This window comes from Budorcas taxicolor, chromosome 6 (genome assembly GCF_023091745.1).
Source record: "Budorcas taxicolor isolate Tak-1 chromosome 6, Takin1.1, whole genome shotgun sequence".
Lineage (NCBI taxonomy): Eukaryota > Metazoa > Chordata > Mammalia > Artiodactyla > Bovidae > Budorcas > Budorcas taxicolor.
Window position 1 is genome coordinate 88,992,179 of NC_068915.1, and position 21,177 is coordinate 89,013,355.

Consider the following 21,177-nt stretch of genomic DNA (forward strand, 5'->3'; position numbering starts at 1 on the left):
AAAGGAGTACTCAAAGCTGTATATTGTCCCCCTGCTTATTTAACTTATATGCAGAGTACATCATGAGAAATGCTGGGCTGGATGAAGCACAAGCTGGGATCAAGACTGCTGGAAGAAATATCAATAACCTCAGATATGCAGATGACATCACCCTTATGGCAGAAAGAGAAGAACTAAAGAGCCTCTTGATGAAAGTGAAAGAGGAGAGTGAAAAAGCTGGCTTAAAACTCAACATTCAGAAAACTAAGATCATGGCATCTGGTCCCATCACTTCATGGGAAATAGATGGGGAGACAGTGTAAACAGTGACAGACTTTATTTTTCTGGGCTCCAAAATCACTGCAGATGGTGACTGTAGCCATGAAATTAAAAGACACTTGCTCCTTGGAAGAAAAGCTATGACCAACTTAGACAGCATATTCAAAAGCAGAGACATTACTTTGCCGACAAAAGTCCATCTAGTCAAGGCTATGGTTTTTCCCGTAGTCATGTATGGATGTGAGAGTTAGACAATAAAGAAAACTGAACGCTGAAGAATTGATGCTTTTGAATGTGGCACTGGAGAAGACTCTTGAGAGTCCCTTGGACTGCAAGGAGATCCAACCAGTCAATCCTAAAGGAAATCAGTCCTGAATATTCATTGGAAGGACCAATACTGAAGCTGAAACTCCAATACTTGGGCCACCTGATGTGAAGAACTCACTCCTTGGAAAAGGCCCTGATGCTGGGAAAGATTGAAGGCAGGAGGAGAAGGGGATGACAGAAGATGAGATGGTTGGATGGCATCACCGACTCAATGCACATGAGTTTGAATAAACTCCTGGAGTTGGTGATGGACAGGGAGGCCTGACGTGCTGTAGTCCATGGGGTGGCAAAGAATCAGACACTACAGAGCAACTGAGCTGAACTGAACTGAACTGAACCATTGCAGAAGAAAATAGACAAGCTATAAAAAGAATTTTATTTTAGAAGTTGGACTTTATCCAGCTTTATATCTCCTACTACTACACCTATCACTATCTTATAAACAAATTGAATAAGAAAGTATATGGAATAAATAGCTATTATCCACTCACTTCCTACCCAGACCTTGTAACTTTAAGTACCTGGATCCTCCCATTTACCATCAGGCCAATGGCCCATAAAGGCCAAGCATACTCCTCTTCTATTTGTAGCAATTAATCAGGATCTCCCTTGCTGTATTCTTTTTTTTTTTTTTTTTTTTGTCATACTGTGCTTCATGAGGGATCTTCCCTGACAAGGAGAACCCATGCCCCCTACCTTTGGAACATAAAATCTTAACCACTGGACTGCCAAGGAAGTCTTTTTGCTATATTCTTGACATTGCTCCCACTTTGTTCCAGATCTGAGCAGCTCAAGCCCTCTGACTCTGAACTTATTGATGGGTCTTACCTGTGTTCTTTGGACTTGATGGCAGACCGTGGGCTCAGGACTTTCTCCGGTCTTTGGTTGAGACTCATTTCTCTGGCTGCCCCAGCTCTTTCACTGGAATACAAACTCTGGCCCGTCCTGGTTTGTCAGATGTCCAGAGTGGTTAAACTCAAAGGCTGAGTGGTCAAATGCTGAGTGAACAAATCAGGTAAAAGCAAGTAAGAAAATCTAGGCTGTTGCAATCATTTAAGGGCAGTTTCCTGGTGTCCTGCTCTCAGGGATAGTGGCCTAAAACCTTCTATTCATGCATTATTTCAGCAAACATTTACTGAGTGTTTAGTACGAGTTTGGACCCAACTCACATTGGAGATGGGGATAGAAAGAGAAAAAGGTATGATAGTTTTATTGGAGAGCACAGAGCACAGCATGGGAGCTTGTGAACCAGTGGTCCCCACAGTGTGATCTGTATCCAGGGCCAAGGTAAACACTTAGATGAACTGTGAGATTTCTGATGGAGAGGACATTTGAAATGGCTCCTGAGTGACTGGTGTCTGGGCCATGCTTGTCCTCCTGCTCTCTATGCATCCTGGCCTTGATGATAAACTCCAGGTTACAATGAAGACCTGGCACAACAAAATAAATAAATAAATATTAAAGAAAATAAGGGGAGTCAGATACTCCCTCCTCTGAGTTCCTATAAACTTCTATACAGTGCTATCACAGACCCCCAGGCAACTCTTTGTTATACTTCCATAGACTGAGTTTGGTAGTGGGAGAGTAGTGGGACAGTACTGTTTTTGGTAGTGGGAGTGTCTACTTTTGTTTTTGTTTTGTTTTTCTCATCTTTGCAAACTAATTTAGAACCTAGTTTAGTTCCTAGGTGGCACTGTTGGTAAAGAACATGCTTGCCAATGCAGGAGATGCAAGTGATATGGGTTCGATCTCTGGGTTGGGAAGACACCCTGGAGGAGGAAATGACAACCCACTCCAGTTTTCTCTTTTAGAAAATTTCACAGACAGAGGAGCTTCAGGCTATAGTCCATGGGGTCATGAAAGAGTCAGACATAACTGAGCATACACATACTTATGAGTGAAAGACAAATGTTGAAGAGATAAACAAATAGAATAAATGCAGTGAATAGAAAATGCAATGAATAGAATAGAACTGTGATGAGTTCACAGTGCTCAGCACACTAGCATCTATTTAGGCAAATTTGCTGTGGGTCCCCTATGTAAAAAGCAATGAGGTTTTCCTTTCATTTTGTTCTTCTTCTTGCCAGAGAACATGGCTTTGTGACCATGGAGAGTGTTGTCTCTGACCTCTACCATCCAGAAGGTACATGTACCAGTGTGCATCCCAGACTGGGATTTCAAGACATGAAGGCACAAGCAGCATTCTCTTCGTCTGGCCATTCTAGCTATTAGGAACTTGTCTTAAGGGGTCCCAGTCCATAAGTGGCCTTTGTTGTCTCAGTCTTCATTGCTTTGTCAAGTACTGGAAAAGTCCCATTCCAGTAGCACCTGCCCCCTGCCACAGATTAATGCATCTATAGTTGAAGGCTTCTCATGTTTCCATGAATGACCAGAGACACTGTTTCCATTAAATAAATTTAAAAAAAAATTATCTATTTATTTGGCTGTGACTGTCTTAGCTGTGGCATGCCAGGTTTTTTGTTGAAGCATGCAGGTTTCTCTCTAGTTGCTGTGTATAGGCTTAGTTACCCCTCAGCAGGTGGGATCTTAGTTCCCTGACTGGGGATGGAATCTATGTCCCCTGAATTGCAAGGCAGATTCTTAACCACTGGACCACAAGGGAAGTCCCTTCACTACATAGTTCTTACCACCTGTAACAAGCAAAGCCTCCTCTTTCTTAGGCTAACTGGGAATTAATTTTCTGGATCTTGTGAGGGCAGCAACTATTTTTTTTCCACTGTATTGTGGGATGCCTCTTGTTTCCCTGGTTAAGCCATAAAAAGGCTTATTGGTCTGAGTCACTATTAAGATTACTATACCCCACTCATCAATGGCCAGATGATGGATCTTTTGAATTAGAAAAGCTTCCATATTTGAAGAAAGGATTTTTTGACTGCTCTAATCCTAAGCAATTGTCTTACCCTATAGAGGCCATATTATAAATGGATATAAAGAAGTGCAATATAACGACTAGCCTTAAGACCCCTTTGCTGCTGCTAAGTTGCTTCAGTCATGTCCGACTCTGTGCGACCCCATAGACCGCAGCCCATCAGGCTCCCCCGTCCCTGAGATTCTCCAGGCAAGAACACTGGAGTGGGTTGCCATTTCCTTCTCTAATCCATGACAGTGAAAAGTGAAAGTGAAAGTCGCTCAGTCATGCCCGACTCTTAGCGACCCCATGGACTGCAGCCTATCAGGCTCCTCCATCCGTGGGAGTTTCCAGACAAGAGTACTGGAGTGGCGTGCCATTGCCTTCTCCGAAGACCCCTTTAACAAGATGAAACAAACAAACAAATGAACAGAAAATGGAATATTTCTCAGCCATTAAAAAGAAATCAAATCGTGCAATTTGCAGAGATGTGGAGGGGCCTAGAGACTGTTATACAGAATGAAATAAGTCTGAAAGAGAAAAGCAAGTATCATATAATATTGCTTATATGTGGAATCTGGAAAAAATGATAAAGATGAACTTATTTGCAAAGCCAAAATAGAAACATAGAGAATGGGTGTATGGATACTGGGTGTCGGGGGAGGGCTACTAGGATGAATTGGGAGTTTGGGATTGACACATTCACAGTACCAAGTATAAAATAGATAATTAATAAGAGCCTACTACATAGTATAGGAAACCCTGCTCAGTGCTTTTGGGTGACCTAAATGGGAAGGAAATATAAAAAAGAGGAGATATATGTATACATATGGCTGATTCACTTTGCTGTACAGAAGAAACTCACACAACATTGTAAAGCAACTGCACTTAAAAATTAATAAAAAAAGAAAGTTTTGCTATGTTAAATTGAATGATAAAATTTCATTGACTATCTAGATCATTTCCAAATAAAATAAAATATAGACACATTGATTGTTAAACCTAAGTTTGTCCACTTTTGGCTTCTCATGACAGAAAAACTAAAGATATTTAGTTTTTAATGATCATATCTTCTGCTACATTTTAAAACATTGTTATACTATCATGTAAGAATTGAATCGCCAGTCTATGTCTGACGCAGGATACAGCATGCTTGGGGCTGGTGCATGGGGATGACCCACAGAGATGTTATGGGGAGGGAGGTGGGAGGGGGGTTCATGTTTGGGAACACATGTAAGAATTAAAGATTTTTTAAAAAAAATAAATAAAATAAAATAAAATTAAATTAAATTAAATAAAACATTGTTATAGTGTGAGGAAATGTATCCTACTAAAAAATGTAAAACATATTCACAAAATGCTGGTATTGTTTTTGCTGTTCAGTTGCTCAGTCATGTCCAGCTCTTTGCGACCCCATGGACTGCAGCACACCAGGCTTCCCTGTCCTTCAGCATCTTCCGGAGCTTGCTCAAACTCACATCCATCGAGTCAGTGATGCCATCCAACAATCTCATCCTCCATCGTCCCATTCTTTTCCTGCCTTCAATCTTTCCCAGCATCAGGGTCTTTTCCAATGAGTCAGCTCTTTGCCTCAGGTGACCAAAGTATTGGAGCTTCGGCCTAAGCATCAGTCCCTCCAGTGAACTTTCAGAATTGATTTCCTTTAGGACTGCCTGGTTATATTTCCTTACAATCCAAGGGACTCTCAAGAATCCTCTCTAACATCACAATTCAAAAGCATCAAATTCTTTGACACTCAGCTTTGCTTACGGTCCAACTCTCATATCCATAAACGACTACTGGAAAAACCATAGCTTTGACTATATGGACCTATACTGACATAACAGTTCACAACTGGTCACTTCTTAGTTTTAACTAGAAATCAAGTTAGATAAATGTTAAGAATTCTAATTAATATATATAATTAAAACTACTACTAATAGAAATATTATAATAAAGGAAACACTTCCATATACAGGAAGAATAAGATATGTATTTTGGGTAAGAAAAGCTATGAAAACTTAAGATACATTTTGTTGAAGAAAATAAAGTAACTTTGTCCTAAAGCTGATTATTTTAGAATGGGAAAGAGAACAAGAGAGAAACTAAAGTGAACATACAGTTATAGAAATTTGGTAAAAAAAAGAATCTTAGGAAAGGAATTTTATGTGTGATCAGACTGGGTAAGATTAAATGGATTTATTATAAGAGTTTTAAACATAAACTTTAATGTCAATAGCATATTTATACAAAATTGGAACTTAATTTTCTTTCATTTTCTTTTCTTGTTAAGAGTACAAAGTTTTCTTCGATTATTACTCTTTTCTTGAAAGATATTGTAAAAGAATTTATCTTTTAAATTGATCTGCCTAGAAAACAAAGAATTTGTGTCTTTTCATAATAATTTCCTATGCTTCTTGTTATCTTTATCATTGGTCTTTGATTACCTAAGTAAACCAAGACTGCTCAATAGTAAAAGAGCTAAGTTTTGCTCAGAATTATGTAGCCTTCTACATTTGCCTTTGAAATCTTTTATTGTTATTTTGGTTAAATGGATAAGTAGGTACTGTTTCATAATGATCTATGATTCCTTTTAATCAAGTGTACGAAATCTTTCATATTTTGACACACTTCCTCAAATCAAATTCTAAATATTTTTTTTTTACCTCAAACTAACTTGGGATTTTCCAGAGGGCCCCTGGAAAATTTTAAAAGATTTGTTTTCTCTTAATATAACAATAGAGAAGGAGAATAAGAGAGAGAAAAATGTTACATTAATTAGGCTTATTTAGTGCATTAAACTACATGGAAAACTTCTTAGCTTATATTGTATGGGTGAATGTTAATATGCTAATATCTGCTCCAGTAATTATATGAAATTCCAAAAAATTTGATACATTCTGATTTAATGTTACTGTAATTCTTATTATCTTAAAATGTTGAGTGTCACAGAAATAACTAAATTTCTTTGTCAATTGCGTTGCAATAAACTTTCATCTGATGTTTAACCATTGTAATTTTAAGCCTTTTGTCATTTATACACAGTTACTCTTTTACTCTGATTCTTTTGCAGAAGTATTTCTGCTGCAAAGAAATTCATAGAAAGGACCCTGACAAGTACTCTAGAATACAGGTTTCTGATGTATTTAAGAATATACCACTGAACTGGGTAAGAAATTATCAGAATTCTAAAACAAACAAACAAAAAAACCTGATGGCTTCATAAAACTGCTAACAAAATATCAAGATTGAAGAGAATTAATTATTTGGGGCTGAATGAACTGACGAGGATGATTATAATTTTTATGACTTAAAAATTATTGCTAGTTCTTCAACCTCTTGTTTTCCAGATGCAAAGAAACCTTTCCTCTAAACTATCTATGACTTATGGAAATTTAGTAAAATATCCTTTTATGAACAAAGATAAAACAAATTTTCTTCCTATATGATTCCTCCGGAATTAAGTGACTTTTAGGGAGTATTCTTATGTTCATGGTAATGTGGTTATTAGCATAAGTTCACTAAGATTCTAGTCTCTGGCTTTGACTGGAATGTCATATTTGGGAGAGATATACATACATAGACTAAAGGGAATTACCAGGTTGTGCTAGTGGTTAATAACCCACCTGCCAATGCATGAGATACAAGAGATAAGAGTTCAGTCCCTGAGTCAGGCATATCCCCTGGAGGAGGGCACAGCAACTCACTCCAGTATTCTTGCCTAGAGAATCCAATGGAGAGCGGCGCCTGGTAGGCTACAATCCATAGGATTGCAAAGAGTCAGACAAGACTGAAGCGACTTAGCATACACTCACATACGTACACATACAAGATATGACCAGACAGCTTTAAGAAAATAAGGTTGACTTTACAGAGCCAATAAACCTTCTTGGAAAAATCTGTCTGGCACTTTCTTGAAGGGTTCATAGCAGCTTTACCAGGTAAGTATGGTATTTGCCTCCTGAAAAATCTGTATGCAAGTCAAGAAGCAACAATTAGAACCAGGCATGGAACAACAGATTGATTCTAAATTGGAACTGGGAAAGGGATATGTCAAGGCTGCATATTGTCATCCTGCTTATTTTAATTATATGCAGTGTACATCATGCAAAATGCCGGGCTGGGTGAAGCACAAGCTAGAATCAGGATTGCCAGGAGAAATATCAATAACCTCAGACACACAGATGACACCACTGCTATGGCAGAAAGCAAAGAACTAAAGAGCCTCTTGATGAATGTGAAAGAGGAGAGTGAAAAAGCTGGCTTAAAACTCCCATCACTGCATGGCAAATAGATGGGGAAACAATGGAAACAGTGAGAGACTTTATTTTGGGAGGCTCCAAAATCACTGCGGATGGTGACTGTAGCCATGAAATTAAAAGACACCTACTCCTTGGAAGAAAAGCTATGACCAACCTAGACAGCATATTAAAAAGCAGAGACATTACTTTGCTGACTAAGGTCCATCTAGTCAAAGCTATTGTTTTTCTAGTAGTCATGTATGGATGTGAGAGTTAGACCATAAAGAAAGCTGAAGGCTGAAGAAATTACAATTTTGAACTGTGGTGTTGGAGAAGACTCTTGAGAGTCCCTTGGACTGCGAGGAGATCCAACCAGTCCATCCTAAAGGAAATCAGTCTTGAATATTCATTGGAAGGACTGATGCTGAAGCAGAAACTGCAATACGTTGGCTACCTGATGGGAAGAACTGACTCATTTGAAAAGACCCTGATGCTGGGAAAGATTGAAGGCAAGAGGAGAAGGGAATGAGAGAGGATGAGATGGTTGGATGGCATCACAACTCAATGGACATGAGTTTGAGCAAGGTCCAGGGGCTGGTGATGGACAGGGAGGCCTGGTGTACTCAGTCCATGGGGTCAGACATGACTGAGCAACTGAACTTAACTGAAGGAAGGAAACTCCCTGGCAGGTGCAGGAACCTCAGGATATTTGGGGGACCGACATAAAAGAGGAATAGGCAATGAAACTTGATAGCAACTCTTTGGCTTGACTTTCTAGCTTCAAAAGGAATTCTAAAGGTCCAGTCTGAGATTCCTTATGAAAAGTTCCAGCAAAGCAAACATAAAAGAGCCTATATGGCCGATCACTATTCTTGCTGAACTTATGTAATAACTAGGTCAAATGTATTGAGACTAGGTTTAATTTGCAAACAAATTAGTCTTATTGTTGCTATCTTTGATTTAAAAAAACGGAATGTTTACAGAGAGAAAGATTATGTTTCAGTGATACACCTTTATGGATATTAGATTCTAGTTCTGTTAATTACCTTTGAGATTTTGTTTTCTATCTGTGAACTAACTTGATCCTGAATTCTTCTATTTATAGTTTCCTCCAATACCTGGCTTCAGCTGTCTAAACTAGCATTTCCAACTTTTCTCCCAAACTTATGACTTGAAATCATTAAGAAATAAAATTGCCCTTTTCCCAAAGCCGTGTAAAGGAGTTCCCTGGTGGTCCAGTGGTTAGGACTCAGGGCTTTCACTGCCGCCAAGTTCCATCTTTGGTTGGGATAATAAGATCCTAAAACCCTCATGGCACAACTGGGAAAAAAAAAAAAGCAAAGCTATGAGAACTAAAGTTGGATAACTTGACATAAACGTCATAGAAATCACAACAGCTCACAAATAAACAGTCTTCTTGCCTGATGCTTTGTGTACCACTTAGAAAGATCACCACAGACATTCAAACTGTAAACCAGGGAAATCGGTCACGTTGTCACTGCCTTTCCCCTACCTATCTGAAGGTGCTTTGAGCCTGGCATCTAGAAATATTCTCAACTGGCTATCGTCAAAACTCAGAGATGGGTTTACAATTGATGCAATCATAACTGTTGTTTCTTTCTTTTGTTTCCATATTAATGCCTTACTAATTACCTGATTTCTCACACAATATAGACTTAACTTTGGGATCCCAGCTACCATCACCACCACCTAAAATGAGACATATATTTGATTGAACTGATGCATTTTCAACACTAGGAGATTAACTGGCATATTGATTATTTTAAATTAAAGTTCCTTAAGAAACAGCTGGTGCTAGAAGAACACTCTGACCCTCCTTTGTCCTTGTGAAAGCAGGAAATAAATTTCCCATGTGAAAGATACTCTTCCTGTACCAGGAGAAAAAAGGGACATCCTTGACATGAAAGACAGAGAATTTAGGGCCAAGAAAGATGAATAAATAAACTACTTCTTCACTAATATACTACCCCAGGCCCAAACCCTTTTGTCTTATCAATTCTTCACAAATGGATTTTTATTTTGCCTAAAAGTTATAAACTGAGCTTTTCTGGTAGCTCAGTGCTAAAGAATCTGCTTGGCGATACAAGAGACTCGGGTTCATTCCCAGGATTGGGAAGATCCCTTGGAGAAGGAAATGGCAACTCACTCCAGTATTCTTGCCTGGGAAATCTCATGGAGAGGAACCTAGTGGGCTACTACAGTCCATGGGACCCCAAAGAGTCAGATATGACTTAATGACTGCTGCTGCTGCTAAGTCACTTCAGTAGTGTCTGACTCTATGCGACCCCATAGACAGCAGCCCACCAGGCTCCCCCATCCCTGGGATTCTCCAGGCAAGAACACTGGAGTGGGTTGCCATTTACTAAACAACAACAAAAAACTGTCTGTTTTGGTCACTTCTTTGAGTCTTATATTTTTGTGGGACTCCTGTATGTATGAAATTAAATTTGTTTTTCTCCTGTTCATCTACTTATGTCAGCTTAATTATTAGGCCAACTAAAGAACCAGGAAGAGAAGACAGGATACATTCTCCTCCCCTATACCTTGATGCTGGTACACACTAATGCCATTGGCCTATAGAGACAGATGGATCCAGAAATTTAATGCCGTGTTCAGACATCTTTGTTTTTCTCCCCCCAGAGCAAGAGTCATTACATCAGATGAGATCATTGTAGAATACACAGAGACAGAGGTTGAGAGGGAATAAGTTCTTACAGCAAGCTAGGGGTAAAGTGACACTGCCCTTATTTTCCTGACAGTTAGTTTTCAGGATGGAGCAGCATCTTAGCCAAGATATTCCCACCAAAAAGCTGAACCTGAGTCATCAGCCTACAATGTAGGCAGATTTATTGGGGGAAATATTCCTTATGTATGGAACTGGAGAATTTGGAAAAGCAAAATAGAAAAGGAGAGTGTGGGCAATCGGGGTTTAATCCTGTTGGGGAACCTTTGAGAAGTTATGCAGAATATCTGCCTGAAACATGAGAAAGGGGGAAATATTTATTGACTGCCTACTGATCCCTATTGGGCAAGAGATTTTTTTTTATTGTGGTGATAAAGAAAGCTTGGTGCAGAAAGTAGAGCAGAAGTGAGGAAATATAAGTTTATACCTGTTTGCAGCCAGCTGCTGCAGCAATGACTGGGGTAGAATAGCAGACCTCCAAGATGTGAGCATTCTGGATTTTACTAATGATAAGTTTCAAAAGGTTCATAACAATTGCAGGGTTGGTAGAATTTTACCGTTGAAGCTTCCATTTTAAAATTCATTTCATTTATTTAAGAGTTGTGTCTTCCATGGGTTTAAAGACTGTGCATTAAAACCTGGTCTTCAACTTTTGCAAAAGTTAATTGGCTTAAAGAGGTACTTGTTCAAACAAGAAAATGAATTTGTTTATTGTACTAGACTAAGCATTCCTTTGCTTATAAATATTTCTGCATTTGGGTTGATAAGGATCTCATGAATTCAAGTGGCATATGGAGGAGAAAAATAACAACCACAAAAGAAATCTTTTTACTTCATTTCCAAAAACAAGTGATTTTGATCGTCATTCCCAGAAGACAAATTCTATACGATTTATAAATGCTGGCTACCTCTTGACATGCTTCATTTACTTTACCCCCTTTTTTTTTTTGGCAGCTCCTATAGATAAACTGGAGTCCCACTTTCCCTGAACACATTCATTTACGTCAGTTCTGGGTTGGGTCCAGAGACCATTACAGCAAACACTGTTTTTCCTCAGTTACAAGAAATAGATGAGAGATTTGGACCGCATGATTAATGCTGAAGACAAACTTTTTAAGTCAATGAAACATGATGAAGTGTCAAAAATGAGACAGCAGATATTCTGGATTTCCACATTTAAGCAAATGTGAACTCAGCAAAAAATTTAATTCCCTTTCTAGGAAGCTATCAGGTAAAGTATGCATATCTATTGATTTCATTGTAGTGGTATTCTAATGATTCTAATATTGTAGTGGTATCTAGAAAGATAAGTTTTTTTAAAAAATAATCTTTTTATTTTGAAATAATTTTGAATGATAAATGTTGCAAAGATAATACAGCTTTGGGGTGCCCTTCATTCATGTTTCCCTTGTTGTACCATTTTATATCCTTGTGGTACATTTGTCAAAGCTAAGAAACCAACATTGCCACACTACTACTAGTTTATTTGAATTTCAACAGTTTTCTTACTTATTGTCCTCTTTTAGTCCCAGGAGTCAATCCAGGTTACCACATTGCATTTAGTTGTCATGTCTCTATATTTTCCTCTGGTCTGTGACAGTTTCTCAGTTTTCCCAGTGTTCATGATCTTGAAATTTATGGAGAATGCTAGTCTGCTATTTAATAATCCTCAATTTAGGTTTGAAAAATGTTTTCCTTATGATTGAAAACCATGTGAACCTTTGGAAGGAATACCAAAGAGGTGAAGTGCCTTTCTCATCATGTCATATCAGGGAGTCCATGATATCCACATGACATCACACTGATGATATTAACCTTTAATATAATCGTTTAGATAAGAAAATGTTTGCCAGATTTTGCTATGGTGAAGTTACTATTTTCACCAAAATTGGACACTTTAATAAAATATTTTAGGCTAGATCAATGCCACAGGAGACAGTTAAGCTGTTAGTGAAACCAAAGTGTGGAGGTATCTTGTCATATACTGTGTTTGCATTTTAGAATAAGTAAATTTGAAACATTCAGCTAGTGGAATTATAAACAGAATTTTTTTAATCACTCCTCTCTGGAATTTTTTTTTTTCTTTGGTTGCGCTGATTCTACGTTGCTGCACGCAGGCTTTCTCAAGTTGCAGCAAGAGGGGCTCCTCTCTAGTTAGTGTGTATGGGCTGCTCATTTTGGTGGCTTCTCTTGTTGTGGAGCACAGGCTTAGTTACCCCATAGCATGTGGAATCCTCTGGGACCAGAGGTCAAAGCCATGCCCCCTGCATTGGCTGGCATATTCTTAACCACGAGACCACCAAGGAAGTCCAAAAAATTATTTAGTTAATTAATTAAATAACTTTTTTTTTTTGGCCATATCACTTAGCATACAGGATCTTAGTTCCCTAGTCAGAGATGGAACCCATGTCCCCTGCATTGGAAGTGAGGTATTTTCACCACTGAACCACCAGGGAAATCCCCTGAAATTTTTAAATCATGTATCACAGAGCATGTTATAATAGCACAATGGTTAAAAGTCATTTCTTCTGGGTTAGAGTCCCCAAGTTTCAATATTTGGTGAACTTTGGGAAGTTCCTTAATCTCTTTGCACTTGCTTCCTTATTTGTAACCTTAAAAAGTACCACAAAGATAATAACAAATATGTTCACAGAGATGTTTGAAAGATTGAATGAGTCAATATTTGTATAACTCTTAGAAGAGAGCCTAGATTTTGGCACCAACTCATTGTGCTGCATCTTGGGGTGGGTACAGAGGCTTAGTAACTTGGCAATGGTATGTGACAACTAAATAAATTAAACAGCCTCTTTCATATTCACCCAGAACCCTGTGTACTCTTATAACTTGTCAGCTACCATGTTTGTTGAAAAAAAAAAGCAAATTTTCAGTGACTTGTTAAATTTGTGCTGTAGACAAAAGTTAAGAGAGATTAGAGGAAAAATAATCTCTTCATGCCTTTCTGACTTTTATAAACTTTAGAAACTGAGCCTGCATTACTTATAATTAGAAAACAAAACAACACATTTTACAAATTTTAAAGACTAACTTTTGTATACCTGGCCTGTTTCCCATGAAATCCCTCAAAATAATTGATAACAAGGGAAGAAATAACACAAATTCCAATTATTCCTGAGCTTGTCACCATATTTTATAGCCTTTATATTGTTTTTCATTTTTAACGCTTAATACAAATATTATGACTCAGACAATTAGAATCTGCCCCAAATTCGGGAGACCTGGGTTCAGTCTCAGTGTTGGGAAGATCCTGTGGAGGAGGGCATGGCTACCCACTCCTGTATTCTTGCCTGGAGAATCCCATGGGCAGAGGAACCTGGAAGGCTACAGTCCATGGAGTCATAAAGAGCTGGACAGACTGAACAACTTTCACTTTCAATACAAATGTTTATACTCCTTTAATGTCCCAGGTTTTTCTTTCAGAATCATACTGAAAAACACTAGAATATTTTTAAAGACAGTTGTTCATTTTAATAAGACTTTCCCAATAAATAAGGTGAAGGGTATCGAATTCAAACTCTTTTCTAACAGATGCGGTGATTGAAAGTAAGGCTACAAAATAAATCAATGATAGGTCTGAAAAGTAGCAACAAAAAGCAAACAAGCAAAACCACCCAAATCCCATGTAAGTGCATCTCCTAGTAGAGTATAACTGTGCATTCTTTTTGAAAAAACTAATACAGAAATTTTTTAAATATAAAAAGAAAAATTGAGATGTGAACATCTCCATTACTTTTTTTTTCTTTATCATAAAATTTAAAACAGATAGAGTTTGTGTTTAGGTTATATTGAAAAAAACTATTTCGATTTCATCTGTTTAACAAACATTTATAAGGCATTTATTTCCAGTCAACTCTCACACATGTTAACTCACTTCTCATAACCACTGTGAGGTGAGCAAGGAAACATTTAACAGTGTGTAGGTTCAGTTCAGTTCAGTTCAGTCGATCAGTCATGTCTGATTCTTTGTGACCCCATGGACTGCAGCATACCAGGCTTCCCTGTCCATCACCATTTCCCAGAGTTTGCTCCAACACCACAGTTCAAAAGCAACAGTTCTTCGGTGCTCAGCTTTCTTTACAGTTCAACTCTCACGTTCATACATGACTACTGGAAAAAACATAGCTTTGACTATACAAAGCTTTGTTGACACAGTAATGTCTCTGCTTTTTAATATGCTGTCTAGGTTGGTCATAGCTTTTCTTCCAAGGAGTAAGCGTCTTTTAATTTCATGGCTGCAGTCACCATCTGCAGTGATTTTGGAGCCCCCCAAAATACAGTCTGTCACTGTTTCCATTGTTCCCGCATCTATTTGCCTTGAAGTGACAGGACCGGATGCCATGATCTTCGTTTTCTGAATGTTGAGTTTTAAGCCAAATTTTTCCCTCTCCTCTTTCACTTTCATCAAGAGGCTCTTTAGTTCTTCTTTGCTTTCTGCCATAAGGGCAGTATCATCTGCATGTCGGAGGTTATTGAAATTTCTCCTGACAATCTTGATTCCAGCCTGTGCTTCATTGAGCCCACCATTTCACATGATGTACTCTGCATATAAGTTAAATAAGCACAATATACAGCCTTGTGTATTGTAACAGATAGCAGTGAAAGTGGCATCGCTGTAGGCTGGCTGGCTGTGGGATGTGAGTTATCACCCACTGAGTTGGGCTGCCCAGAGCCCTGTTCCTAGATGCCTGTCCCTAGGCCAGAGGCCACGTTTTTCTTCTTTTACCACTCATAATATTCCACGTCTCCAGGAGGTCTGAATCTAACCTGGAGCTTTTGTTCAGTTGCTAAGTTGTGTCTAACTCTTTGCAATCCCATGGACCACAGCACACCAGGCTTCCCTGTTCTTCACCATCTCCTACAGTTCACTCAAACTCATGTCCATTGAATCTATGATGCCAACCAGCCATCTCATCCTCTAGTGCCCCTTCTCCTCCTGCCCTCAATCTTTCCCAGCATCAGTCTTTTCCAATGAGTCGGCTTTTAACATCAGGTGACCAAAGTATTGGAGCTTCAGCATCAGTCCTTCCAGTTAATATTCTGGATTGATTTTCCTTAGAATTGACTGGTTTGATCTCCTTGCTATCCAAGGGACTCTCAAGAGTCTTCTCCAACACTATAGTTTAAAAGCATCTCAGCCAACCTGGAGAGCTACACTTAAACCTCTAGACTTCATGTTAGGTCAGTGCAAGAGCTCTAAAACTTCTGATGAAAAAATAGTACAGGCATCAGGTGAAAAAACTGAAATTTCTCATCAGAAAAGAGAGACATCAGTATTTCAAGAAAAAGGAGGACCAACACTGATGTTCCCCCTTCAGTGAATGGAACAGGATGTTATGTGTATTTTCATGTTTATTTCATCCGTGCACATTCGTGGTAGGATGCTATGCTGAAGAAAGCATGCTTTTGTGTCCATGAGCTATTTTGTCGGAAGACAGACCAGAAGAGGAGACCCCAACCAGCTCGTCCACAGCTTCAGAGTGACCACCAATCCCATATTCTCAGACCAACTCTGAACCCTTCTTGGGTGGAAAAGGAGATCTCCCTCGAATTTTGAAAGTTCCAGTGTTGCTAAGAGAATATTGAGTTGAGCAGGACACAAAATACTAGATCTTTTACAGCCCTCAACTTTCACTGAAACTAACCCAGAATTCAGCTTTTGACACTGATCCCAGTTCTCATGTATGAAAATAGCAAAATTGAGTATAGAGAGGCAGAAATATATAGAGGCCGAGGATAGACAACTAAACAAAATCTACCTGCTTTCTTCTCTTTAATTCCTCCGGTCTGATGAGTAAAGAAAACCAAGTCTCTCTCTAAGACCATCTCCCCAACCCTCTGGGGGTCTCTCCCCAATGTCCCCAGAGCTTTCCCCTCTCCCTGCCCCGAGACCAGGGTGGCCTGAGACGCACAGCGCCCATCTGGGCTGGAGCCCCAGCGTGGTGGAGGGAGACTCACCGTCGCGTGGAGATTTGGGGACGGGGATGACACTCCGAGCGCGCTGATTACGCGTGAGGCGGGCGGGGCCCGCTTCCTTCCGGACCGGGAATTTCCCTGGGCCCGGGGCTAGCAACTCGCTTCTGATCAGAATAAAAGGGGTTCACCGGCTCGGGGAGCCACAGAGCCCGCTCAGCCAGCGCTCCCCCCAGCCTTCCCGCCGCGGACACAGACCGCCCGAGCTGAGACCCATGGCCCGAGCCGCGAACCCCGCCCCCCGGCTCCTCGGCGCCGCGATGCTGCTCCTGCTCCTGGTGGCCGCCGGCCGGCGCGCAGCAGGTGAGACCCGGATCCCCAGGGCGGGACGGGAACGGGCGGGTGCCCCTGAGGACAGCCCCTAACCCACTCTGTCCTTCCCGCAGGGGCGCCCGTGGTCAACGAACTGCGCTGCCAGTGCCTGCAGACCGTGCAGGGGATTCACCTCAAGAACATCCAGAGCGTGAAGGTGACGCCCCCGGGCCCCCACTGCGACCAAACCGAAGTCATGTAAGTGTCACCTCTGTTGCTGTCCTCGTCATCACCACCCACCGTGCCGATGCCCCCATCCCATCCCTCAAATGGACCCCCCACCTCACGTAGATTCTTCTTTCTCTCTGCAGAGCCACTCTCAAGACTGGTCAGGAAGTGTGTCTCAACCCCGCCGCCCCCATGGTTAAGAAAATCATCGATAAGATGCTAAACCAGTGAGTTGTGGTTTTTATTCATCGTCTGACTAGAGTCATTATGCCTGCTGAAAATTATATCGGAGAAACCTAGGATTTAGCTGAAGGAATGAAAAATCACTATTTCAGAATTAAATTTGCCATTAAGGTCATTAATCTGCTCTGATGCCAGAAGGACATTGCCAATGCTTTCCATCATGGCCCTTGACTCTCCCCATTCAAATGAATGTGGGTTAAACTGCTTTCATTAAAATTCTCACTGGTGTTGGACAGTTTAGTTCAGTCAATCAGCGCTGTCCAACTCTTTGCAACCCCATGGACTGCAGCATGCCAGGCCTCCTTGTCCATCACCAACTCCCAGAGTTTACCCAAACTCATGTCCATTGAATCCGTGATGCCATCCAACCATCTCATCATTTGTCATCCCCTTCTTCTGGCTTCAATCTTTCCCAGCATCAGGGTCTTTTTGAATGAGTCAGCTCTTCCCATCAGGTGGCCGCAGTATTGGAACTTCAGCTTCAGCATCAAATAGAATTGGCTATTTGTAGCCAATAATACAGTGAATACTGCAGGCCTCACCTCCATTCCTAATAAGAGTATCAGAGAGCCTAGAGGCATCTGCCACACAGTATAGCAGGTGGCAGGCAGTAACCACTTGATGCCAGGCTGGGAAGACTGGACTCAGAAATCTCTGGAACCCAGGGAGAGGGAAAGGAGAAGAGTAGCTACTAAGGAAGACCTTTTCTTCTTGCAGGGCCAGCTCCAACTGACCAGGTGGAAAACGGAAGCTCTTGGATGGCTGTTCCAGAAGTAGACCCTGCCCCTACAGAAATCAAAGAGGGAAAAGAGGAATCACCAGCTCCTAAGGCCACCTGGATCAGGCTTAATATGTTTGAACATCTCTTAGGAGGGTTCTTCCACTTATTTATTTACTTATTTATTTATTTATATGTTGCTTGGGTTTCAAAGATTCTATGTTACTATTTACATGTGACATGATTAAGGATGTGATCAAATCTACTTGCACATCCTATCATTATTGGTATTATTTATTTTATGAGAAAAAAGTTTATTTAGTCCTGATTCTTACTGAGTTTGAAGTAGAAGGTTTGCAAATGTTTGCCAGTCATTAAATTAATATTTCTGAGGAGCCCACTTTATGTCAGCCCTTGTGGCAGAAACTGGAGGATCGAAACAGATAGTGAACTCATTGTCGGGTAGGGGGATGCATGTTTTTGTAAATGATTTTGTAAATGCATGTGTTTGTAAGTGTTTAAAAGAATGTTGGTTATTTACTGAAATGATTTCACAGTATGTGATCAGCATTTCTCATGTTGAAACTTTAAGAGCTACAATGTTCTTAATACCCTTTGGACATGTTATGTCTTTCTTGTAAGGCACAATGCCTTGATTCATGTTGATTACACAGTGCTTTTCTATGTCTGAGAAAATAGAAGTTTAAATATTTATTGATGTTTCTACAAAGAACATGAAAATAAAATATTTCAAACTAAACACTGTTTATTTCATTTTTTCCTGAGGAAAATAATTCTACCTTTACTGGATAAATTTGATGATTTACATCAACGTTTCCTAGCTTCTTTTTCTCCTCTTGAACATTCATTTGCTACACAGATAAATCAAACTATAAGTTATACTTAATTTCATCTGCTGATAGCTGTCACACCCCTTGTCTCTTACCAACCCAAGAATGTGCTTTTCCAAAGTGTGCACTGGCCCCTTCCCCTTAGTATGAGAGTCACTATAATATTATGAGAGCAATAATAATATATTGCTGTTTTTTATAAGGAGCTTCTTGCTACCTTGTTACTCAAGTATACCTCTTTAAAAATTACTTTTTTTTTAATTCTTGTAGCTATCTTTTTAAAAAATGTTATCTTTTCTTTATTTTTTTTTTAATAACTATTTATTTATTTGGCTGTCCTGGGTCTTAGTTTCAGCATGCAGGATCTTCTGTCTTCACTGAGGAATGTGGGCTCTAGTTCCCTGGCCAGGGATGGAACCCCGGTCCCCTTCACTTGGAGTGCGGAGTCTTAGCCACTGGACCACCAAGGAAGTTCCTCTTGTAGCTATCTTAACAACAACACTCATTTCATTGCTTTGGCTAAAATATTTTTCAAACAACTATTAACAGTTTAATGAAACTGGCAGTGAAATGATAATAAACAGGATTTTTTCTTCAGGACTCAAAATACTTTGTGTCATCAATAGAAGCACAAAAAGTGAGTGGCTGATTAATCTATAAAAGATCTAATGGACATTTGGGTTCAGTTTCCTAACTTTCATTTATAAGTAACTATCTCTGAGTTTGGGTTTCCTTGGTGGCTCAGATGGTAAAGAATCTCACCAAAGAGTTTAAGGTTATCCCAACCCCTTACATCAGTTTATCAAATGTAATAAAATGGTTTTAAGATTTGAATGTGTTAGTTACCACCCTTCAGCATGTTTTCCTCTCTGTATACTAGAGTAGGATCTCCAGTCAGTCAAAAGAACAGGTTTTCATGTCAGTTTATCTCCATTTAGCTATCTCCATGCCTCTAGAGCTTCCCCAGGAGCTCAATGGTAAAGAATTCACCTGCCAATGCAAGAGACAGAAGAGATGTGTGTTTGATCCCTGGGTCGAAGATCCCCTGGAGTAAGCAATGCCAACCAGCTCCAGTATTCTTGCCTGGAGAAGTCCATGGACAGAGGAGCCTGGCAGGCTACAGGCCATGGGGTTGCAACGAGTCGCACATGACAGCACAGCACACACACACACACAGGTAGCAAGAAACAACCTCTGTGAGGTTTTTTGCACACTTCAGTTCAGTTCAGTCACTCAGTCGTGTCCGACTCTATGCGACCCCATGAATTGCAGCACTCCAGGCCTCCCTGTCCATCACCAACTCCCAGAGTTCACTCAGACTCACGGCCATCGAGTCAGTGATGCCATCCAGCCATCTCATCCCCTGTCGTCCCCTTCTCCTCCTGCCCTCAATCCCTCCCATCATCAGAGTCTTTTCCAGTGAGTCAACTCTTCGCATGAGGTGGCCAAAGTATTGGAGTTTCAGCTTTAGCATCATTCCTTCCAAAGAAATCCCAGAGCTGATCTCCTTCAGAATGGACTGGTTGGATCTCCTTGCAGTCCAAGGGACTCTCAAGAATCTTCAACACCACAGTTCAAAAGCATCACTTCTTCAGCGCTCAGCCTTCTTCACAGTCCAACTCTCACATCCATACATGACCATTGGAAAAACCATAGTCTTGACTAGACGGACCTTTGTTGGCAAAGTAATGTCTCTGCTTTTCAATAGCACACTTACGAAAGCTAAAAGAATGATCATCTCTTCATAATTCCAGTGTACTGACTATGAGATGAGAAGAAAGAAACTGTGAACTACAGAATAAATTAAAGCCAGTTGTCTAGATGCTCCATAAATACTAGCATTTGCTCCCTAATCCTAAGTCAGAGGACATGGGAAAATGTTTACAAGTGTGACCCACCTGAGAGAGAGTTCAATTAAGCCCTCACCCTTAAGACCAGTCCTTACCCTCAAACATGGAACTTGCTACACTGGCCACTTAGCACTTGTCAATACAGAACACAGACCCTGAAAAGCAGAAAGATGTTGTGGTTCATTTGTTGATTAAAGACAACCATTTCAAAGAATCATTTACTTCAGAGTAAATTTCGGCTCTATCAGTTGTGGACTGTGTGCTCTAGGGTAAGTTCCTGACCTAACCTTAATTTTCCTTCTATCCAGTAAAGGTAATGATAGAACACTCTTTCTGAAGTTGTACAGGGATTTAAACATTATCAGTGTCTCCAGGAATCTGCCATTGGCCCTCAAGGCCAACTCCATGGGCATCATCTCAACTTCAGTGCTGGATCAGGTGGATATACAGTGTAGTTTTGACATCGAATTTCCTGGGCAGTTCCCGTTGGAAGTGTCACAGCAGGAAGTGAAGCACAAAGCATGTGAGGTTGTGGTCACAGCATGAAGGAAGTAGAAAAAGAATATTTCGTGCTATGTCACAACGTTGAGAGATCATCAGCAGGAAATAGCAATGGCAGCAGTGACTGAGATTTCCTGAGCAATGTTA

The 21,177-nt window shown here is 40.1% G+C and overlaps 1 protein-coding gene across 1 annotated transcript; it reads left to right on the plus strand.

The window, feature by feature from the left end:
* Positions 1-16,582: 16,582 nt before the first annotated feature.
* LOC128049546 (growth-regulated alpha protein) lies at positions 16,583-17,098 on the plus strand. The gene is made up of 3 exons (XM_052641779.1): positions 16,583-16,690; positions 16,774-16,897; positions 17,011-17,098. The coding sequence occupies exons 1-3, from the start codon at positions 16,603-16,605 to the stop codon at positions 17,096-17,098; spliced, it is 300 nt and encodes a 99-aa protein (XP_052497739.1). The 5' UTR covers positions 16,583-16,602.
* Positions 17,099-21,177: the final 4,079 nt, after the last annotated feature.

Coding starts and splice junctions, on each gene's coding strand:
- LOC128049546 (XM_052641779.1), top strand. CDS start 16,603: ATGGCCCGAGCCGCGAACCCCGCCCCCCGGCTCCTCGGCGCCGCGATG. Junction 16,691..16,773: donor CGCCGGCCGGCGCGCAGCAG/GTGAGACCCGGA, acceptor TCCTTCCCGCAG/GGGCGCCCGTGGTCAACGAA. Junction 16,898..17,010: donor TGCGACCAAACCGAAGTCAT/GTAAGTGTCACC, acceptor TTCTCTCTGCAG/AGCCACTCTCAAGACTGGTC.